The 23471-nt window shown below is 43.7% G+C and overlaps 1 protein-coding gene across 1 annotated transcript in view; it reads right to left on the bottom strand.

The window, feature by feature from the left end:
* LOC144817691 (long-chain-fatty-acid--CoA ligase ACSBG2-like) overlaps window positions 1-23471 on the bottom strand; it is a 432359-nt gene that overhangs the window by 177210 nt on the left and 231678 nt on the right. Inside the window, exon 8 of the mRNA XM_078674438.1 lies at window positions 7508-7689. Coding sequence (XP_078530564.1) covers window positions 7508-7689 — 182 coding nt within the window. The remainder of the gene's footprint in view (window positions 1-7507; window positions 7690-23471) is intronic.

Genomic DNA, 23471 nt, shown 5'->3' on the forward strand with positions numbered 1-23471 from the left:
GAGTTCTGCCACTCTTTCCTTATCCGTTTTCACATAATGGTTCGTGTGGAGCATGGTCCACGTTAACGTCATCTTCAAATGATATGTCCCTTCTGAATAGAACATGTTTTCCAGACAAGCAAGGTCTCCCCCATAGAACAGGGTTAGATCTAGAAAATGAAGTTTATAATTTAGGTAATTATTCTTCGAATTTTATGGTCCTGAATGTTCAGTCTGATACTACTCCAGACTTACCTGCTATTTCAGTACTACCAGTCAAAGGCGAATTATGTGTCAGAAAGAATGGTTCCGCACATGTAGGACATAGTGATTGTACTACTACTGTCGAGTATAGTGACAGTGGGAAATCTATTTTCAAAGCCTCACGTCATTCTTATTTTGTTTGTGGTCAGACCGCATATGTTCGTCTGCCCCTCGATTGGGATGGAACATGTTACATTGCCTTCCTACTGCCACCAGTTTTTCTAGCCCCATCTGATTATCACAGAAACACACATCTAGTACACGTCAGACATAGAAGGGAGATCGAGTCCCCAATTGTCGATCAAACTGAAACTACTCCAGAACAGTACCAAGACTTTAATAAAGGTTTCTTCTTCTTTATAGGCCCCGTCCAGAATAGTAAGTTAATCCGTAGACTAACCAGAACCCTTGAAGCAGTAGTGAATGAGACTACTTCTGCTCTAGGTAACTTAACGGAAGAGCAATCTGCTATGAGATATGTCGTGCTCCAAAATCGTCTCGTCCTTGACGTCATACTGGCCGATAGAGGAGGAGCATGTAGAGTCATCGGATCTAGTTGCTGCATTTTCATTCCTAATAACGCACCGTCTGTTTATTCAGCTATAACCAGACTTCATAAAATTGCCCATCAGTTACACCAGAATCCAGGCACCTGGACATGGTCCGGTTGGCTCTGGAGTATTATATCTGCCTGGGGATGGAAAGTATTGTCATTCCTAGGTATTGCAGTAATGATCATATTCAGTTGCTGCCTCTGTATACAATGTGGCCCTGCGATTTGCGGCATATGTGCTACCTCTTGTATTCCTAGTCCTAGATCCCGTTCCAAGACAATTCGAGACGAGCAAATGATGCTATATGAAATGATAGATGGTATCATGAATATAGATGTTTCCTGATGGAAACGTAGGGCACAAGGAGGGAATGTGGAAAAGTAAATTTTGCCATGTTGTATGTGCCTACGTGTTCCCCATGTTATGTCATATGTGCATGATCGATATGCATGTATTCCCTTCTGATCGATTAAAGACGCAATTACAGTTGTGTCCATCTCTAGTATGCCAGTTTCCAGTCCTCGTGAATACAACGAATATTAGGCCTATGTAACCCTACGTTGCCACATTTTACAGTGTGCACGTTAATTCATTGAATTATCCCCGTTTCTAGGCCTCAAAAGGGCCCGGACTCAGATTCAGCTCCTGTTTCCTGAACCCTCTCCGAGGAGCGATACAGCCCCCACCTGTATCCCTGACCCTTAGCTTACTTTCATGTCTCGCAGTGCCCGGCTCGGCCTGGCTCTGCCTCCCAGTCTGCCAAGAGTATGTTATGTTTCTAGTTATCCGTCCAGCCCTCCTTCTCTGCATTCCTAAGCTACTGAATCGCATCAATAGTTTCCGTCATGGTCTAGCCTTTATGTCTCCATGTAAGAGAAATACTGTATAATGTTCATAGAATATTCCTCGCACACGCACTACATGTAGAATAATGTATGCACCAGTCTTAATGTCTGTTAGCCTTTACTCTGATAACTTTTGGATTCTATCAACATGTACTCTAAACACCAGATACTAGATATGCCTTGGGTACATGTCGCTCTGACACTCCAGACTTTAGTCTCCTCTTCTAGCGCAGAAGTCATAGCCCCCAGTTCCTCCTGGTAACACGTCATTGTCAGTTTGCGCGCACCACTAGGTTAGAGGTCCCAGCTGCTCAGGTAGCCCCCTCCATGTTTCCGCCCCGTTTATGACATATTCTGTTACGTTTACATCACATGTCTATGTATACGCCCTGTACACGCCTTCTTGTTACATCATTTTTGCCTTATCTTTCGCGACTGTTACGAAACCACGCCTACTGCTACGCCTACTGTATTGAATGTAATGTATTCTGTTTAACTATATATATTGTGCACTGTTATTAAAAGTTACCCCTTATGCTCCCAGATCCTGCCCCCGGCAGCTGCCATCCTATTCCCGTACAGGCTGTCCTGTTCCTGTCCTTTATACCTATTAAAGCCTGTAAACTTCAGCTACCTCGAATCTTGACTCTTATTTATTGAGCTACCTGTTTATTGATTAATTCCGAAAAATAGATCCGGTAATATTTATTTATTTACCACACACCCACGCAAGCCCACTATCATCCACGCAACACCACACTCACCCACGCAACGCCACTCACCCAAGCAACACCACTCACACACGCAACGCAACTCATCCACGCAACCCCACTCATCCACGCAACCCCACTCATCCACGCAACGCCACTCATCCACGCAACGCCACTCACCCAAGCAACACCACTCACACAAGCAACACAACTCACCCACGCAACGCCACTCACACACGCAACGCCACTCACACACGCAACGCCACTCACACACGCAACGCCACTCACACACACAACGCCACGCAGCCATGAACGCCACTCACACACGCAACACCACTCACACACCCAACGCCACTCACACACGCAACACCACTCACACACGCAACGCCACTCACACATGCAACGCCACTCACACACGCAACTCCACTCACCCACGCAACGCCACTCACCCACGCAACGCCACTCACACATTGTGGGTGCAGATTGTGGGTGCAGATTGTGGGTGCAGATTCAGAGTGCAGATTCAGAGTGCAGATTGTGGGTGCAGATTGTGGGTGCAGATTGTGGGTGCAGATTGTGAGTGCAGATTCAGAGTGCAGATTGTGGGTGCAGATTGTGGGTGCAGATTGTGAGTGCAGATTCAGAGTGCAGATTCAGAGTGCAGATTCAGAGTGCAGATTGTGGGTGCAGATTGTGGGTACAGATTGTGGGTGCAGATTGTGGGTGCAGATTCAGAGTGCAGATTCAGAGTGCAGATTCAGAGTGCAGATTGTGGGTGCAGATTGTGGGTGCAGATTGTGGGTGCAGATTGTGGGTGCAGATTCAGAGTGCAGATTGTGGGTGCAGATTGTGGGTGCAGATTGTGGGTGCAGATTGTGGGTGCAGATTGTGGGTGCAGATTGTGGGTGCAGATTCAGAGCGCAGATTCAGAGTGCAGATTCAGAGTGCAGATTCAGAGTGCAGATTCAGGGTGCAGATTGTGGGTGCAGATTGTGTGTGCAGATTGTGGGTGCAGATTGTGGGTGCAGATTGTGGGTGCAGATTCAGAGTGCAGATTGTGGGTGCAGATTGTGGGTGCAGATTGTGGGTGCAGATTCAGAGTGCAGATTCAGAGTGCAGATTCAGAGTGCAGATTCAGAGTGCAGATTCAGAGTGCAGATTCAGGGTGCAGATTGTGGGTGCAGATTGTGGGTGCAGATTGTGGGTGCAGATTCAGAGTGCAGATTGTGGGTGCAGATTGTGGGTGCAGATTGTGGGTGCAGATTGTGGGTGCAGATTCAGAGTGCAGATTCAGAGTGCAGATTCAGAGTGCAGATTCAGAGTGCAGATTCAGGGTGCAGATTGTGGGTGCAGATTGTGGGTGCAGATTGTGGGTGCAGATTGTGGGTGCAGATTGTGGGTGCAGATTGTGGGTGCAGATTGTGAGTGCAGATTCAGAGTGCAGATTCAGAGTGCAGATTCAGAGTGCAGATTCAGAGTGCAGATTGTGGGTGCAGATTGTGGGTGCAGATTCAGAGTGCAGATTCAGAGAAAACTCAGCAGCACCACCAACATTGCAATGCAATAGGTCTAGTTTTAACGCAAATTTAAGCTATAGGCCTTGTAAATGACAAAGCCTTTTATTTATGTTCCAAAAACCAGAACGCAAAAATAAAGGGCATTATCATTTACAATGCTAATAGTTCAGACTCGCGTTATTGCGAGACCTATTGCATTTCCAATGCTTGTTTCATCTGTAGCGCTGGTTCTCCAAGGGGTGGTAATAGTACCCCTTAGCAGCGAGATGCTCAACATTGAAGGACAGTCTATACCTTCTAACCCCCATGACTGCTTTGATTAACAAAGGTAGAAAGTCATGTACCACATTTTATTTTCCAATTTTCAAGCCCGCCAATTAGCTGTACGACATATGATATGAGGGGCCGTTCCTTGCTTTACTGAGAACAGAATGTTGCAATGCGGGGCTTGTAGTCTTGCTTTCAATAGTTTCATTTGGAATCAGAACTGTGAGCTTGTGGCTAATATGCCACAATTGACCGAAGTGTTATACATGGCATGGCAGTGGAGTGGAGTGGCTCACTGGTTAGAGGCGGCAGACCCGGAAGCAGGAGTCGACCTGGGACCAGGGTTCAATTCCCGACGCGGCAAGGTCGTGGACCAGGGTCAGTGGACTCGATAATTCTCGCCTCGGTGCCTACTCTAGCCAGGGGTCCCACTCGGCAACTCTGGGCATTATCTTGCCTTATCTCCACAACGGCCCCATCAACGCCGGGGATGCCTGGCTCCACCTTGGGGATTCCCAGCAGGGACCATCCCACAGGGAAAGCCAGGACGGGTTCCCCAGCGGTATACCGCGCCAGGATACTCCGGTAGTAATTGAGCGCGTTACAAAACAGCTTATAACATATAACATATAACATGGAGCCATGTTCAAGGGGTTTAGCAATGGTTAAAGCTTCCTGTAACAATTGATGATGTTTCTGCAGTAAAGACTACCTAGTGATTTCAATCACACAGCCCAACATGAATTGATCACAAAGACATTCTTTGTATGAATACCCAAATGACATTTAGAGTCTCCACAGATTAATCACATCTCTGCACCCTTTTCCCAAACTGATAATGATCCAACACAGTAGTAATTTGGGGATAGATAGTTAATGGTGGTAAGCTATGGATTGCCTAACTTCTTTATGCAAATTTCAAATTCATGTTACCATGTGCCATCTTCATAAGAAAGATCTGATAATTGTTGAAACACTTCTTGCCCCTCCTGACCTAACCAATGCATAAGAAAAAAGTATTCCATCCTGTGCTCAGCATAGTGTTGCATACTCTGGCGTAATGATTAAACACTTTTTTTCCATTTCGCCCAGTGAAGGAAATCTCTCTCACAGAACAGATCCAAAGGGACAGACGAGTGCAAGCTTTCAACTATGTAATTGCTTTTTAGAGTATCCCAGCCACTGCCTAGGAGCTATCCTCTAAGTTGTCAGACTCTTCAAGAAGGTTTAGAATACACAAAAAATAGGTTATTTTCAATCTCAGTGGTCCTGCACCTGCTGAGGGTTACCTCAGATGGGAACTGTGATCACAAGTGCAATTTACTGATATAAACAACACCTCCATGAGACTCAATAATGGGCTAGAGAAGGTGTCCAAAAGGATGGAAACCAGCTGCCTGGAAAAAATGGGGAGAAAACATAGGTCACCGTAGTTGAGAATAACACAGTATTCTGGGGCCAAATTAGTTGACCTTCTTCCCCAGCAGCACATCTATTCCCCAAGCTGGAAGTTAAGAATCTAGAGATTACTTTGGCTGATTTTCTTTCCATGACCTCCAAAGTAAAGAAGATCACGGGCGGTTGGTTGGCCACTTGAGAGCCTTGAGAAAGACCTTGAAAAGGCTCCCGTTGGAGTTGTGAAGAATTGTGAGTCAAGTATTGATTCTTTCTCACCTTGATTATGGCTACTCACTCTATCTGGGCAGCCCAATCTCAGTCATCAAACAACTTCAAATAATTCAGAATGCTGCCGCTCATATACTGTGAGGGATCCCGAAAAGACAATCAGCACATGCAGTGCTCAAAATTCTCCATTGGCTGCCTATAAGTTGCAGAATGCAATTTAAGGCACTATGTATGACACATCGGGCAAAACACAAGTGGGCCCACATATCCCTCATCAGCTGGTCACGCCATCGGATCAACAGAGCCCTTAGGTCCAACAATCTTGATCTTATGGTTGTCTCTTGAATCAAGAAGTCAGAAGTGGGGGGTCGTTTCTTCACGTAATGTAATGTAATGATGTAATGATGTCTTGTAAAGCGCATGAATCACCCCACATGGAGTATCTCCGCGCTAAACTCTGGAACTCCTTGCCTATTAGCCTGAGAATAGATGACAACTTCATGAGTTTCTGAAACTAACTAAAAATGTATCTTTTCCCCCGAACCATCTTTTTTACCCTTAATCTGGCTAGATTTGACAACACTGGGGAGCCCAATGTCAGGTAGCCATGATGCACATTACAAACAGGTGAATTGAATTGAGTCGAATGGGTTGGGTCAGCAAGGGTGTGATTTGCTCAGAGATGTGACTCAAAAAAGAACGAAATATTCTGGCACTATTTTATTTGCATTTCACCCCCAGTCAAAGACATACAAAATGAAATGCACATACCTTAAATGTAAAATACTCACAACGTAATTAAAGGGAACTGCTCTCTTTTATCGTACAAAAGCTTTATTGGCTAATGAGATCAAACCAGACAGTCACATAACTGAATCCTGGTTGGCACAGTGGGGATAGAGCCGTGTGTTTTGTAGTGTTTCGAGGTCCTAGCCTACTACTGAAAGCCTTTTGAATGTGCAAGTCACCCTGAAGTTTCACATGGCTCATCAAGTAAAGTCATACACTGGCTCACAAGCAGCCTTTAGATTTTCTGACCAAATAATTGCACATTTCTTTCAGGGAGCGGGGCAACCTGGCAAGGAGGCTTGTTTCCGATTTAGCTATCTGCCTCCCTCTTGCTTCCAGAGCATTGGGGGCACCGTCCATTCCCTTCTTAAGGTCAGTGCTACTCATTCAGGAACGATTGGGAACATCGCGCGCCACAGATACCACCCACTTTGAGAATTAACAGTAAAAAGTGCTTACTACTAGGGAATGTAAATCCTAAAACATCCTTTAGCTTTTTGGAAAAAGCCATGTATGAATATTTTTAGTGCCTAGAAGATTTATATTGTTACACTGAACTTAAAATCACATGGGAGCTACAGATAGGGCTTTTTTTGATTTACCAGTCTTTTGGACTTTGGGCCTGATTTGGATTTCTGCGGATGGGTTACGCCATCAGAACGGTGACGGATATCACATCTGCTGGAATATACATCAGACCGGTGACAGCTATCCTGTCCACGGAAATATAATCCCATATTATCCTATAGGATTTATATTTCGGCGGACGGGATATCCGTCATAGGTGTGATGGAGCGACCCGTCCACCGAGATCTAAATCAGACCCTTTGTCACTCATATGTTTCTGACTTTTGAGGCACCTCCGTATGCCTGCTTATTAACAAAGCTGCCCATGTGTCTATGCACTGAACCAATGCAATCCCTCAAAATACATCTCTGTGCCTCACGTCACCTACCAATTCAAGTGGTTGAGGTTAGATGCCAGCCTGGGATCCCCGGCTGAAGTGGTGATGGATCTCTGCATGGAAGATGGCTTGAATTTCAAATCAACCAGCGTCTCTTGAATCTTTTCCCAAATCCGTGGCACCCCAAAGAAGACAGTAGGTCGCACCTCCTTCAGCGTGTCCACCAGGGAGCCCTGCAAGTTATGAAAGCACAATGTTAAGAGTCTGGAGTATCAGAAGATCTTGCCATTTATTGGATACCCTCACCTTTGTAGGCTTATAACTTGAATCCGATTTAGAGATAATATGATGCATGGCTAAAGATGCTCTTATCTAACACTTGTTGTTTGGCCAGGGGAAATGAGCTTACATTCTGTGAGCAGGGATGCACATCAATTAAAGCAAAAACTGAGGAATGTTGTACTATGAGATAAAATCACTAAAATAAATGACATAAATAAAGAAGGCAGAACAAGACATTTCGTTTGCAAACATGTCCTTATTGTTTTAGTTGATACTCATAAAACGTTTAGAAGATACTTTCCAATAGAGCAGAAGTATATTCAAGATTCAGACAAGTCTGGTAATTTCAGTGCCACTTTTGGGAATGTCTCACATTTTTTGCATATTATCCATTGTTCAACAGTCAACAGGCGTATTCTTCCGTAGGTTGCATCGTCAGATATTGATTTAGAGTCATGATCTGCTTATTCTTCAGTCCTAAACATCAATATTACAGAGAAACCTCCTAAACTCCCATTACTGGATCCGTGGATTGGTGCGTGGGATACCAGAGGGCTTTATTCTTCAATCATGGCCGGTATCCCCACAGCACCATTTAGGGATTACCATTTACTTCCCACGGAAAGACAGTGTCCAAATTTGGCAGTTATTCCTATTTTTAGATAAAGAACCAGCACAAATTTGAACACACTTATCTACCTCATGAAACAGGTGATAAATGTGAGCAGGGCCTTTCATGAGGACCATCTTGTGGATGATTAAGGTGGACATTGAAGAAGGGCAGGTTAGGTGAGGTGGGAAAAAGCTTGTTGTTCCCTGAATTCAGGCTAAGGGCCTGAATAAGATCTTGGCGATGGGTTACTCCATCACAACAGTGAAAGCTATCCCATCTACTGAAATATAAAACCCAGTGTGTCCCATGGGATTTATATTTCGTTGATTAGGATATCCGTCACCGTTGTAACAGAGTAACCTGTCCGCCGAGATCTAAATCAGGCCCTTAAAGTGAAGATGGAAGACAGGGAGCAGCAACGGCCGGCAGCTCCGGCATTGAGGTCAGGTACAGATTTGGTGCCTCTGGGCCTGATTTTTTTTCCGTTCATATATTGCAAACCCGAAAAATACATCAAATGTCTCTTTTCAAGCTTGGTGGTATGGTGTCTGCTACAATCACAGAATAGACAGAGCATATGTATATCCTATTCATCATGCTAGCAAACGTGATTTATTATGGTTACCAATTACAAATTTTTTAGATGTATCTGCTCAATCTCGTCCATTACATACCCCTCCCCATGAAGAAGTACCTAAACCCCCATGATACAGTTATTATAACCATATTTATTTGTAATAATTGATTGTTTTCTTTTTATTCTATGACAGTTTATGTAGAAGTCTTACATGTTTATGCTTATTATACATTTTATATACAGATTGTTCTTTATTTTTTTTCCCTTCCCCGTTCCTTCCTCCTTTTCTTTCTATCTCTCTTTTTCTTTTTTCTTTTTTCTTCCTTTATTGCAATGTACTATTATTTCTTACTTGATTGCTTTTCACTTTGTATTGAAGATATTGTAAGTTTCTTTATTACAATCTTTATTTTCAATAAAATCTTTTTGAAACTTAAAAAATATATTGCAGACCCGCTAATTCCAGGTCTAGAAACACCAGTTGAGAGTGGTTCTGCCTCAGGCCACTTGCAATGAGGGTCTTAGTGTTTTCAAATTTTAAACTTCTGTTTTTTATATCCAAAATTAAAATGTTGAACATCCCCGTTCTAAAAGGTAAAATAATGTAAAGCTCCTTTTTGTGAGCGGAAATTTGCTTTGACAGACTTTCAGCCCAACACTACCTGAATTGATTGAGCACTGGGAAGAATGTGTGAGTAATGTTAAGCTCTAAAAAGGGTATATCCAACATATACCAAAAATTGAAAAAAAACACTACTAAAAGATACTGTCATAAATAACCAAAGAGTTAAGAATAAAACTGACATTTTAATTATTAATGCATTGATGAAATTATAAGGTATTAATGCATTACTTGGAAACAGAAGTTTTTTTACATATGAGTTTTGTGAAGAAATGTAAAACAATTTGGAACCACTAGAGTACAGTTTGAAGAAGTTTGTGCAATCATTACATAAGTTGCGGGTCAGGGACAGGTTCCCTCACCGAGTAGATGTCCCTTGGCCCCACATACTAAAGATATACCAACTTCCCATATGGAGTGGGGAAATGAGACAGATATTCAATGAATCAAGCCGAAACATACCGGGAAGGAATAAATGTTAGAAGCAGCATTGCACTCTAGAGACGCACAGGTAGTAAAGAGTTGGGTTAAATGTACTCTGTCCTCGGAAGGAGCACACACAAAACACCTGAACTAATATTTTATAAGGTTATGGCAGTCTAGATGCATGAGTTTTTAGTGGAGACTGTGGGGTATATTTACGAGCCCCTTGTGACGGCAGAGTGTCACATTTTATGTGATGCTCCGGCAACAGCAGATTACAGGATCATATATGTGAGACCACGTAAAGCTACTACGCATGGCTTTGAATGGCCTCATAGATAGAGTAAGGCAAGGCGGCGCAAATCGCAACGTCGCCTTACTCTGCGCTCTGGAGGCATTCCATGGCGTTCCGGTGGGTTTTCCCACGCAACACCCATAGATCTTGACAAAACCTTGCACCTCCTGAGGTGAGACGTAACCAGCAGAAATAACTTTATTTCTCCTTGTTCTTTCCTCCTTCTGTGGCTGCTGCATTTTGCAGCACACTCAGAAAGAGGACACACAGCACACACAGAAAGAGGGAAAGGCCTCTTAGTATTATTTCTGTGTAGGAAGGTGCCCACGGGTTTAGCGGACTACCCTGAAAAGTGAACTCTTGATTCATGATACAGTGTGAGAAAAATCTCCTGGGAAAACATATCTTTATTTTGGGTATATAGAAACACTCTATGCCTAACCTAAGACACTCCACAGTATATGAGCTAAAAGTATACTTGAAGCATAAACAGCACATTGATTTACTGCTGTGCGAATATATGCAATGAAGCAAACAGCATTGGTAAATAAGTACGGGAGTTAGGCCATTATCAAATGATGAACAGGTGCATAATATGAGGGGCAGGTAAAAATAATATGTAAACACACATCACCTTCAGAATGATAGCATTATTAGTGAATACATGAAAATATGGAAAAGCACAGCTATATGTGGGTGCAGGGTGAAAGCCATATGCTTAATTCGACTATGCAAAACCAAAGGAAATGATGGATGGAGCGTTGACAATACAAGCACTCACCCCCAGTCAACTGATCTGGGTTTAATCCATCACCATTCTTTATCCCACTCTGCCACCCCAGTTCTGACATGGCTATATGCAAATCAGTCTGACCCTGTGCCTCATGGGAACAGTCCAGCCCGAACTGCCAAGCCATGCCTTCCCTGGGCCGGAAACAAGCTTCGACTATGCGGCAGAATGCTAAACCATGTGCAAAAGCTGGTTAAACAAGCATTTCAAATGCAATAGGTCTCACATTTGTGAGAGTTAGAGCTACTGGCGTTGTAAATGACAATGTCTTTTGCCCATGTTTTTGGTTTGGAGTGGAGTGGATGCATGTGGTGTGGAGTGGAATTATGTGGGTTGGATTAGAACTGTTATTTCTGGAATTGTTTGTGGTGTGGAGTGGATTTGTGTAGTGGAATGATTTGGCATAGTGAATAGATCGGGTGAGAATTCAACAGAATAGATAGGCAAATAGTGTGGTGTGGAGTGGATTTGTGTAGTAGAATTATGTGGCATGGTATTTAGTGCAATTATGTGGATAGTAATTATGTGGTAGTGAGTGTAAAGTGTAAATATGTGGATTGGTGTTTTGTGTTGTGCAGTGGTATGAAGTGGAGTTCAATCATGTGGTATGTTGTGTTAGTGTGTTGTTGATTTGAAATATTTGGTTTGGCATGAAATGGAAATGTGTGGTCAAGTAAAAAACGAAAGTTGATAGCAAACACATGGAAACCTGTCACTGTTTATCCAAATGTAGATTAGCAGAATGTGTAACGAGTCAAGGTTCACAGTTCATTGCAGGTGTTCAGGAAATACAACTATTGACATTTACAGAGAAACACACAGGCAATGGTAGCTGTTTTCGAGGGACAAAATGTACTGGTATTTTTCTACTTTTTGTTTAAATGGAGGGGCGACAGATCAAATTCTGTTACCTACAGTTTAAGGATTTAAAGCTACTATGAGAACTAAAAACCCTTATGTCTGAAGTGTGGAGCACACTGAGAAACTGGAAGCACAGATGTATGGCAGCGGTCTCCTAGGGCAATACCAAGCCATTGGTTTATCTGCATTTCATTCTTTTTTCACCAGCCGATCTCCATAACAAGCACCTCGTTGCAGAGAGTTTTAAGGCAGGGGCAGAGTGGGCAAATGCCCAGGGCCCCCACCTTTCAGGTGGCCCCCTGGGAAAGTAAACTTTCTTTCTATCTCACAGCTCCATATCACTCCATGAAAGTATTTAATGTATCAAGTATTGGTTGGCATCATAGGGCTTGAATTAGCAGAAAAGGATTAATGAAATATAATCTGTTCCAGACAGAGGCCCATAGACTATGTCTCAACCCCAAAATCCTTAAGATGACATTGAGATTGGAAGCTAAATGTAGAGCTTAAATGAAATGCCAACCACTACAATTTCACAGACTATGTGTGCACCCAAATTACAAGCCTCATGAAGGTGATTTCTCCTTCCCTCCCCAGTTCTGATCCTTGTGCTTTGATGCGGCCTAGTCCAACAATAAGGGGACGATTCCGATCTCGCTCGGAGGGGCTCCGAACGCGATCCGGCCAGAAAAAGTACGAGTCGTATGCCTGTTCTCTGCCCGACTTGTACAGCTGTGCAAGCGAGTGAGTATGATGCAAGCAACATGAAATTCACCGACTGAATCATTTCTGGGTCCGAACCGCTCCGTACGTCTCGTCCGTAACCAAACCGTGCCGTGCAATGGAGACGATTTCTGACCGAGCCAGTACGATGCACGCGGTGGACAGCTGGATTGAGACGAGGTTTCTGGCTCACAAAACGTCCGGGAAGCTGTGTCGGACCCTCCATCACCCGCAGCCTTATGACTCGGACACAGGGGGAGACCCTCCCCAACACAGGCATGTACGATGCAGATGGCACCGATGTGTACCCACTGTAGGGGGCGCCCTTGTGCAAGATGTCCCCATTCAGTCAAAGGGAGCCCATGTACGCGTCGTACGACCGGCTCCCATTGACTTCTATGGGAGTCCGACCGAATTGAGTCCGGCAGCATGCTTCCGCATCCCACTCACTCGGTCGGGCTGCAGGGGTCCGGCTTGGTCAGAGAACACTCCGGATCCGGATCAGTCGGAGAGCTTTCCGTCCCGGATTGGAATCGGGCCCTAAGGGTTAGTTCTTCTTCTCGACTGGAGCTAGTGCGGATAATCTCTTCCAAGTACCAGCTTCCATGAAATGAGGGTCTGTTTTTATGGGAATTATCTTCGCATGAAAGATGGCGATGGTACAATCCATACAACACGAGTTGCTGCTTGGTAGCTGCATGGAGTTCAGTGTCCTGATGTTGAAAGGCTTTAAATACCTCAGTCCAGCCTGACAATCACAGCACCGCTCATTAGCACTGTTGGTGAAGGACTTCAATGCGCTCTGACCAGTAGGTTGCCAGTAAACGTCCTCCTTTTTGTGTGAGACATGACTCAAGTCATTAGGTGAGTCTTATCTGAGTATCATAGTCCTGCACGTGTTTCTGTTATTGACATTTAAACTCCACTTTTGTGTCTCCACCTTCACGTTCCTTTTGACTAGACGGGCCACCCTGACAAGGACTGATACCCATCTCTGCACTCTGCAGCTGTTTGATGCCACCACATCGGCTTCTGGGAACTATGAATGACATATGTGGTAAAATATCACGCATAGCCTGGTTGAAGTTACAGGTCAAATGAATCCACTACCCCTAATGCATGAACGCCCAGTTACAGTTGCCACTGACATCAAGATGGGATCTGAAGTCACGAGTTTGAAGTCTTACTCCGCCTTCAATGCCAGCATAGTCAATACCATCTTACTTAGCACTCAAAATGCTATTTTGAAAACATTTTAATATTATATATTAAACCCCATCCTACCCCGTCCTTCCAAGGCAACACTTCTCATTACTAACAACAGACTAACAAACCATATTTTATTTTGTATTATTTTTGAAATTTAAAGAGCACAAGGATACCTCCAACGGAGGTGTCTCGGCGCGAAGGTAGCAGATTCACGCAGAGGCCCAGAAAGAAGAGCTATGTATGCTTAAAAAGCCAGGTTTTAATGTGCTCCCAAAGGCCATGGGCTTCAAGGGATTAACGCCGCCTATCAGTATTTACGTTGACTTTATACCATGATTCAAGCCAAAGGGGCATCAGAGCACTGTACATAGCAGGGAAAGAGAGCATTTGTTGTGATACATAAGCCGTTTGTAAGACAATGAAATGATGCACGGTAGGAGGTGGAGGACAGAAGGTGGTGGGCAACACACAATGATGTAGAATGACAGTGGCAGGTTACCTGCAGCGGTCAACTCTTGAATGCGACTAAGGGGACTGAGTGACTGGGAGTCGGAGGCTGCGGGGGGAAGAGAAACATAAAATGGCAAAGAGGGTAGGGGAAATGGGAGGGGGTCAAAGAAATAGTACCTGCATCAATGTAGATGGCCACTATTTCAGGGGATTTCTTCTGTAGTTGAGTGGTGCTCCTCAGTTACAAATGGTAGTGATGCATTGGGTGTGTGAACCAATTAAGAGGCAGCAAAGAACAGCGATGCTGGAGTTAACCTATGGTAAGCAGCAGGTGGAATCAAAGTCCTTTTAGTGCATACAGCATGTCTTGCAAACAGTGCATGCGCGCTGCCAGGCTAGTCCCAAAAAATTGGTATCTCATAAAAACAGCAGCAGCTGTGAGTCCAATTCCAAAGTATTGATGTTGCAGGGTAGTCGGTAAATTAAAGTCTGCTGAATTGGCATTCACCTCAGCGGAAGGTGGTGATGGCAAGAAATGCACCAAAAGGACATTGGTACGCTAGATTATTTAAAAATGTAAAGCCCAGTGAAGCTGGGTTTATGCGCATCTCTGGACTTGCTCTTTGCAAAAGGAGGACAATCTTCATTTAATTTTTGAGTACTGTATTGGAAGAGATAGAGTATATATTTTCAATTGGTATTTGTTTATTGTTGTCTATAAGGGAGAAGGTGCATTTAATGACTCCTGATCGAGTTCCCAAATATGCCCAGCAGCTTCTTCCTCTGAATAAGCTGCCTTCTGCTGAAGCAAATCACATATCAGAGCAAAAATCAGTCTTTCTTCATCTTAGCAAGATGGACCTAGGTAAAAAGGCATTACTTTCCCATCCTCATGCATCATTTTTATTTCCATTTTTATAAAACGAAATTCAGCAGTTGATAGTCACTCTTGAAACAATGTACACACCCTGTAGGTTGTAGCATTTACACAACTACCTAGGATCAGGTCTCTTGTCTAGTGGGCCAGGGGTCTTGAATAAGAATCCATCAGCACAGTCACACCAATCTGCCAGAGCGCCACAATGACTACTCAATATATTGATGTTTTGGAGAGGATATTTATGAGCCCCTTACGCCGTAGCATAACTTTATGTGACGCACCGGCAGCGCAAACAACAAAAATCTAATTTATGAGGTCACGCAAATCCACTTTGCATGGCTTTCAACGACCTCAAAGATGTGGAGTAAGGCAAGGCAGTGCAAATCACTGCATGTATGTATGTATGTATGTATTGTGCATTTGTATAGCGCTAACTGCCACCCAAAGGGTATCCTGGCGCTTCTGACTCCACTGAAACCTTATACGCAACACGTTTTAGCCAACTCTGGGAAAGAGGTGAGTTTTTAAATTTTTCTTAAAGGATGAGAAGTCCTCCGAGCTCCTCAAGGATAGTGGAAGGGAGTTACAGAGCTTGGCAGCTGTGAATCCAAAGGATCGGCCCCCCATTCGAATCCTATTAATCCTAGGAACCACAACCAGGTATAACGAAGATGAGCGTAACGGCCTCGCTGCGTGATACCAAGAGAAGAGGTTCCGTAGCATTACTGGGCCCTGGTCATGTAAAGCCTTGAAGACCAAGCAAGAAGATTTAAAAAGAATTCTCTGTTGGACTGGAAGCCAATGTAGGTCTTTAAGTGCAAGGGAGGAGAAGGCAGCACGGGGCCTAGCAAGGGCTAATTTTGCGGCCATGTTTTGGACACGTTGCAGTTTGGAGATCAAGTTACCAGGAGCCCCCAGAAGCAATGCGTTGCAATAATCTATCCTGCTAAGGATAATGCCACGCACCACCTCTGGTCTAGCCTGGAGTGGCAGCAGGGGGAGAATTTTCCGCAACATACGGAGTAGCATCATGCAGATAGAGATGGTTTTGTCAACAAAACCGTTCGGCTGGAGATTGGAGTCAAACATCACTCCAAGGTTGCAGGCAGAGACCACCGCCACAACCTTACCTAATGAAGAGGACGGCCAAAGATCAGGCGGCAGAGCGCGTGGGACGCGGTCCGATGAACAGTGAAGAACCTCAGTCTTGGAGCTATTAAATTGGAGCGAGTTGTTCTGCATCACCTTACTCTGTGTGTGTGAGGCATTCCAAGGGTGCTGCGGTGGGTGTTGCCACGCAACTGGGTTTTGACGCCTCCCATGTAAACCTGGGGATGCGCCAACGCCTTACGCCTCCCCAAGGAAGATGCAACAAGGAGAAATCACATTATTTCTCCTCGTTTTTTCCTCTTTCCATTTGTGCTGCATTTCTGCTGCCCTTTCACTTTTGCGTAGGGCAGCACAGCAAGGTGACTTGCTGTGCTGCCCTATGCTAAATCACGATAAATGGGGCTGTTAATTCTTTAAAAAATATATTAATTTCATCAGAAATTAAGGCTCTTCCCAACTTCCAATACTGTCTGTATTTACCTGGAGGAACTGCTGAAGCCAGTAAATCTTTAAAGGATGCAAAGCCAGGGCAAATCTTTTTGCTAATTCTGTCACCAAGAAATCAAAATATGTTTTTAAAATACCATTACTACTCTATTCAAATAAAATGTTTACAACACATATATGAAAGAAAATCACATTTACTATTCCCACTTCAACCTGGCCAGATGTAGGTGTAGTGAGGAAACGATTCTGCCTGCACACATTGCTATGTTAGCATAAGTGAGTTAGTCGTTCAATTGCCATTTTGCCGCTTTTGCACACAACACTACATGTCTCTATTTTTATAAAGACAAACATGAGAACGGTCTGTTTTTCACATCTCTAGACTTACACTGTGACCTCAAGTCTGCACAAAGTGTTCACGGTTAAATAACAATTTATGCTGTTGATTCAGGTTGATCGGCCCGCGCTCTAGACACAACACTCACACAGCTGCTCATTTCTGAAACTCAGGTGCTTTTAATATATTGCATTGCATGCATTAGACAAGCACTTTGGAGAAAACCTATCTATCGACGAAGAGCTGTGCTGAACTGGGATGTGATTCACTTCACCTGATCTTGGAGGTATGGGGTTCCCCGTTTTAACCTAAGGATCTTCTATTATTATAAGACATAGCTCCTAGCACGGGGAGGGTGGTACATACGGCACTATATACCTGGTTCCGTTATCATTATAATATGATTTCTCCCTTTGTATTTTATGGAATGGTAATAATGCTGATTGTATTGATTTTATGCATCTTTTTACTTATGCTAACAAAGATACTGCATCTTAGAGCACGTAGTTGAAATAAACATTTTAAACTATACTGTGTCTCTGATTACTCACGTTGTGGGTAAGCGTGAGCGCAAAATCCGCTCCGATCGCGGATTTTGCGGATTTTCGGTAAATTCGCGGTCCGTGAACTCTCGCGAATTTACCGAAAATCCGCAATCCGCGAGCGGCGGATTCCGCGGTCAAAAGTTCAAAGCCTAATTTACGATGGCGCCGGCAAGCTGCCAGCGCCATCCTCAAATAGTTACTTAATTAGCTTCAACAGGAAGCTCTAATAGATAAGATAAAGCAGGGGCTCGAGCGCCTGCTTTATTTTATCAGTTGGAGCTTCCTGTTGAAGCTAATTAAGTAACTTTTTCAGGATGGCGCTGGCAGCTTGCCGGCGCCATCGTAAATTAGGCTTTGAACTTTTGTTGGGGAAAAACGGTGGTGTCAAACGGTGGTGTCTTCTTGAATAAATATGAAGGGCAGGGTTCATTCTGGCACGACGGTCCTGGCACAAAAAATAAACCTCAACAGGAAACACTTGCAGATATCAATAAAGCATGTGCCCTAGTTGAAGCTTAAATTCAGTGACTCATTCATCAGCCCAAAAACAATCGTGAGCGTTGTGGAGGCTGGGCAGGTGTGCCTTCTTCCCAAATATACCATCGAAAATCCGCTGTGATGCAGGCCAGAGGCATTTGCATCTTTGACTTTCACGAGCGCTATCCCCGTGCTGTTCCTGTGACCAGGAGCTTCTGTCTCTTAATCTGCTGCTCTGATCGGTCTCTGACCTTTTATACACACAAGAGGCATGTGCGCTCGCATGGAAGCCCCGTCCGTTTGGCCCCCCCCACACACTCGAGGAAGCCCCGCCCCCAAATCCGCCGATCCGCAAAATCCACGGATTTTGCGGATCCACGATCCGTGAATCCGCAAATTCGTGAATCGTGGATCCGCAAAATCCGCCCATGCTTAGTTGTGGGCATTTATGAGAATAAAAATGAAAGAGTTGATCTTGATTCCCACTATTCCTGAGAGGTACCTAAGTCGCTTGTCCTGGGTTGTCTAATCATTGGTAGCTTCGCTGTAGTACGGAGAACGAATGAGACACTGATGCTAGTCAGATTGGGGTTCTGGGCACTGAGGTGGGTTTTTAGTACACCACAATACACCGAGGTCCTGGTTTCCAGCGCATAGTTCTGTGCATGAGAAGAATCCCCGCAACATAGGGAAAGTGGTGTACTTTGGAGGGGTGAGATTTACTATTCCCTCTTCAAACTGAGCAGCAATAAGGAAAATAACCAACAGGAGAAAACGTTTAGGAATTTAGAAAAATCACACTTCCTTTTCCCAACCCTATGCAAAAAAGAAAATTACATAAAATACAGCTTACTAAATATGAAAAGAATATTAAAGTGTTACAACTAAATTCTACATGATTTATTATTATTAAACATTGCAATGTAAATTCAGAAACTAAGGAAAACAATGTTCTAAAAAATAAATATCAATAAATATATAAATATTTATATAAATAACTACATAATTTACATTAAAGTAAAACATACAATCTAACACCAAAATAAAAAAATTACAATCTGTATCCCAATACACAAAAATATGTGACCCAATATGAAATATTGAAGTACATAATTCAGAAAATTAATGAACGATTGGATCAATTAACAATTAATAAATACTTTTTAAAGTGAATAAAATGTGTAATTCCAAACAAAAGAAATATTAATTATTCATATTGACATATATATTAAACATCAACATAATATGAACTATTTTAATTAGAATAAATAATAACAAATATATCTTCTATGTTTATAAAAAACAACCAAATAGTGATATTATTTAAAAATACTAATCTAATAATTTAGCACTTTATAAACAAATGAACCAATTAAAAAAATTAAATTAAAATGCTTCCTTACAAGCCTAAAAACCCACCAAAAATAATTAAAAATCTATTCATTCATAAAATACACATGGACATTAATGATTACAATTAATTATCTTACATACTTAATAGTGTAATAACATTTAAAAAAAACAAATAGCAATGTATTACATATAGTACAATATTTACTTTGAAATACATTCCTCATCCTTATCCAAAACAAATTTAGGAACCTGCCAACAAATAAGAAATAGATATACAAATACATAAAATATACTTTTTGAACTATATAATCAAACCCAAAGAACAATAAACTGTACTAAACAATAATTCAAATAATGAACAATAAAATATTAATAATAGTACTCAAACTAATGAAACATTTTAAAAATCCAATTTTAAATGAAATGATACTAAATTATTATTGATTACATTAACAAATGGTATTCTTCCCTGCAATATTATGTTCCACCATATTCTGGACATAGCAATATTTTTGGGTATGATAATAAAGACCATCAATATTTTTTTAAGAATTGAGGACGAACACTAAAAGCATAGGTCGGCGACACACAAGGAGATGATTATTGCAGCTGGAACTCTAGCAACACAGGGCATGGTGGCAGATATATTCAGGAAAATTGTTTTCATGCACCATATTGATGGAAATAATAAGCTTAGCAATTCACTCAAAAATGATGAGCCCTCTGCAGCAACACAGACTTATTGAGAGAGGTCAAGGTATCCCAGTGGGTCATAACTGATATCCACGTTAAGAGTCATACCCTGATTTCCTGGTTTGGGTTATGACCAAATACCTCTTAGCTCAAGATAAAATGCCAGTAAACCGTCTTTTTGATGAATCACAAAACTGAAAAAAATCAATCAGATGAAAACAGGCAGAAGAAACCTCATTTTGGGGAAAAGTTAAAATATTGAAATACCTTTTCCACAAAAATATATTGTTTAACAGAGAACATGATAACAAGAGGACAGTGTGAGGTTGTTGTGTAGAGGGTGGGAGTAAGGGGATTGTAAGATGAATGGAAGTAAAAGGGAAAGAGAGTAGTTGTTTTTTTAAAAAAGATTGGAGAGTAAGGGGTTTGGAAAAAAAAATGAAGTAAACCAGAAGTGGAGTAAGGGTTTATTAAAATTTGGAGTAAAGCAGGAGTAGATGTTTTTATAATAAAAGAGAGTGAAGCAGGAGGGAAAGTCATGTTTTTTAAAAAGAGAGTAAATAAAGTATGGGAGCAAGGAGTTAGGTAATAAATGGAGTAAAGTGGGAAAGGGACTGTATGGGGCTTGCAAAAAGGGAGTAAAAACTATTTAAACAAACCATGGGAGTAAAGAATGACTGGTGCAACACCTCTGATCTTCCTGGGCAGTGTCACGTCTCTCTCCCTGCACAGCTCTTCCATTGAGGGACTGCCCTTGAGCCTGAGCCCCTAGCCTGGTAGGTATTCACGGCCCTCCTCCACCCGCATGCTCCTGCCTGCGCCTCACCATTGGTGCTCTAATGGAAGAGCATCCAAAGCCCGATCTCCTGCCGATGCTGCAGACACAACTTTACCCACCTCCGGACTCCAGCAGTAGCCCCCAGCCCACCAGACGCCAGTGCACACAAACCACTGAAATGCATCCTCCTCAACTTACGCTCCCACCACAGACACACCATAGAAATCTGGGACCTCTTCAACACTCACTCGCCCGACGTCGCCTTCCTCAAAGAGACCTGGACTAACGCCAGCTCCACACCCGACACTGCAACAGCTATCCCAGATGCATACAAGATCCTGAGAAAAGACTGCCCCACACGCCCAGGAAGAGGCCTAGCCATCATCCACAAAAGCTCCCACCCCATGACAACCATTGACTCGGATGACACCCCACCCCCCATGGAACACATCCAATTCCAGATCCAGACCAACCCCAGAACGATGCTCGATGGAACCCTGGCTACAGACCGCCTGGTCCCCGCACTCTGTTCACCAACATCATTGCCGACCTCATCGGACCTCACTCCCTCACCTCCACAGACTACATACTACTCAGAGATCTAAACTTCCTCCTCGACAACCAGGAGACCGCAACGCCACCGCCCTCCTAGAGAGCCTCAATAACATAGGACTGAAGCAACTTGTCTCCACCACAACTCACACAGCAGGACACACACTTGACTGAAGCAACTTGTCTCCACCGCCACTCACAAAACAGGACATACACTCAACCCTGTCTTCACAGGAGGAAACAGCATCTTCTTCAGCCACACCACAGAACTACTTTGGACTGACCACCACTGCATCCACTTCTCCTTTAGAAAACCCACTGCACACAAGCATGTGCTCCGCCTCCCACATAGTATCTGGAACAAAGTCACCGAAGAAAATCTCACCTCCGCCCTCACCCTCACTCCACCCCCAACTAGGACAGATGCCAACACCGTGGCAAGTAACCTCCACCAGTGGGTCTCCAACTGCGCCAACACACTCACCCCCCTCCAGAAGACGACAAAACAAGAAAGCAAACTGGTTCAACACGGCACTCCAAGAATTAAAGCGCTTCTGCAAATGACTAGAAAAGACATGGAGAAACAGCAAAACTCCAGAAACAAGCACTGCCTACAAAAGAGCAACTACAACACACCACCAACTCATCAAATTCACAAAGAAGAATTTCCTCCAAGACAGAATTCTCTCAATGCCCACAACTCCAAGGAACTCTTCTCCATCATACAGGAATTTGCCAAACCAAACAGTGAAACAGACATCCCTCCCTCCCATGACCTCTGCAACAGACTCAGCTCCTTCTTTCACCTCAACTTCAAGACGCTCTATGACAACTTCGATGAACAAGACCTCTACACTGCCTCAACCCGCACCCCCAGCGATGCCACTCAACAGACGCTGCTTACATGGACCCCACTCGCATTAAGACCCCCTTCAGACCCCTGCCCGCAACACATCTTCGACATGGCCGCCACAGCCATCGCACCTGAGATACATCGAACCATTAACTGCTCCCTCAAGACTACCACATTCGACAACAACTGGAAGCATGCCGATGTCAACTCCCTCCTAAAGAAACCCTCTGCAGACCCGACGGACCTAGAGAACTTCAGGCCTATCTCACTGCTTCCTTTCGCAGCCAAGGACATCCAAAAGGCTATCAACACCCAGCTAGCATAGTACATTGAAGAAAACAACATCCTAGACACCTCCCAGCAGCAACCATAGCACTGAGACTGCACTTCTCACCACCACAGATGACATCCGTGCCCTCCTCGACCAAGGCCAAACGGCAGCCCTCATCCTCCTCGGCCTTGCAGCAGCCTTCAACACTGTCTCCCACTGCACACTAGCCACCAGACTCCACGACGCCGGCATCCGAGGAAAGGCCCTAGACTGCATATGCTTATTACTTATGGGCAATGGCCCTTCCTCTCAGAAGCAACGGAGATCAGATGAGGAGTACCCCAAGGATCATCCCTCAGCCCCACCCACTTCAATGTCTACATGGCCTCCCTTGCAACCATCGTCAGAAACCATGGGCTCAACATTGTCTCCTATGCCAATGAAACCCAACTCATCCTCTCCCTCACCAAGGAACTCGACATCACCAGACTCCGCTTCCAAGAAGGGATGAAAGCTGTTGGTACCTGGATGAAGAACAGCCGCCTGAAACTCTACTCAGAAAAAACAGAAGTCCTCATCCTCGGTTCTACCCACCCCATCTGAGACAGCATCTGGTGGCCCCCGCCCTCGGAAATCCACCCACCCCAGAGACCATGCACGTAACTTTAGCATCATACTGAACTCATCACTCACTATGATCCACCAGATCAATGCCGTCTCCTCCGCATGCTTCAACACCCTCCGCATACTACGCAAAACATTTAAATGGATACCCTCCGACTCCAGGAAAACGGTCACTCATCACCAGCAGACTGAACTACAGCAAAGGCCTCTATGCAGGAATCAACAAAAAACTCCTCTGCAAACTCCGGAC

This window comes from Lissotriton helveticus, chromosome 2_1 (assembly GCF_964261635.1).
Source record: "Lissotriton helveticus chromosome 2_1, aLisHel1.1, whole genome shotgun sequence".
Classification (NCBI taxonomy): Eukaryota; Metazoa; Chordata; class Amphibia; order Caudata; family Salamandridae; genus Lissotriton; species Lissotriton helveticus.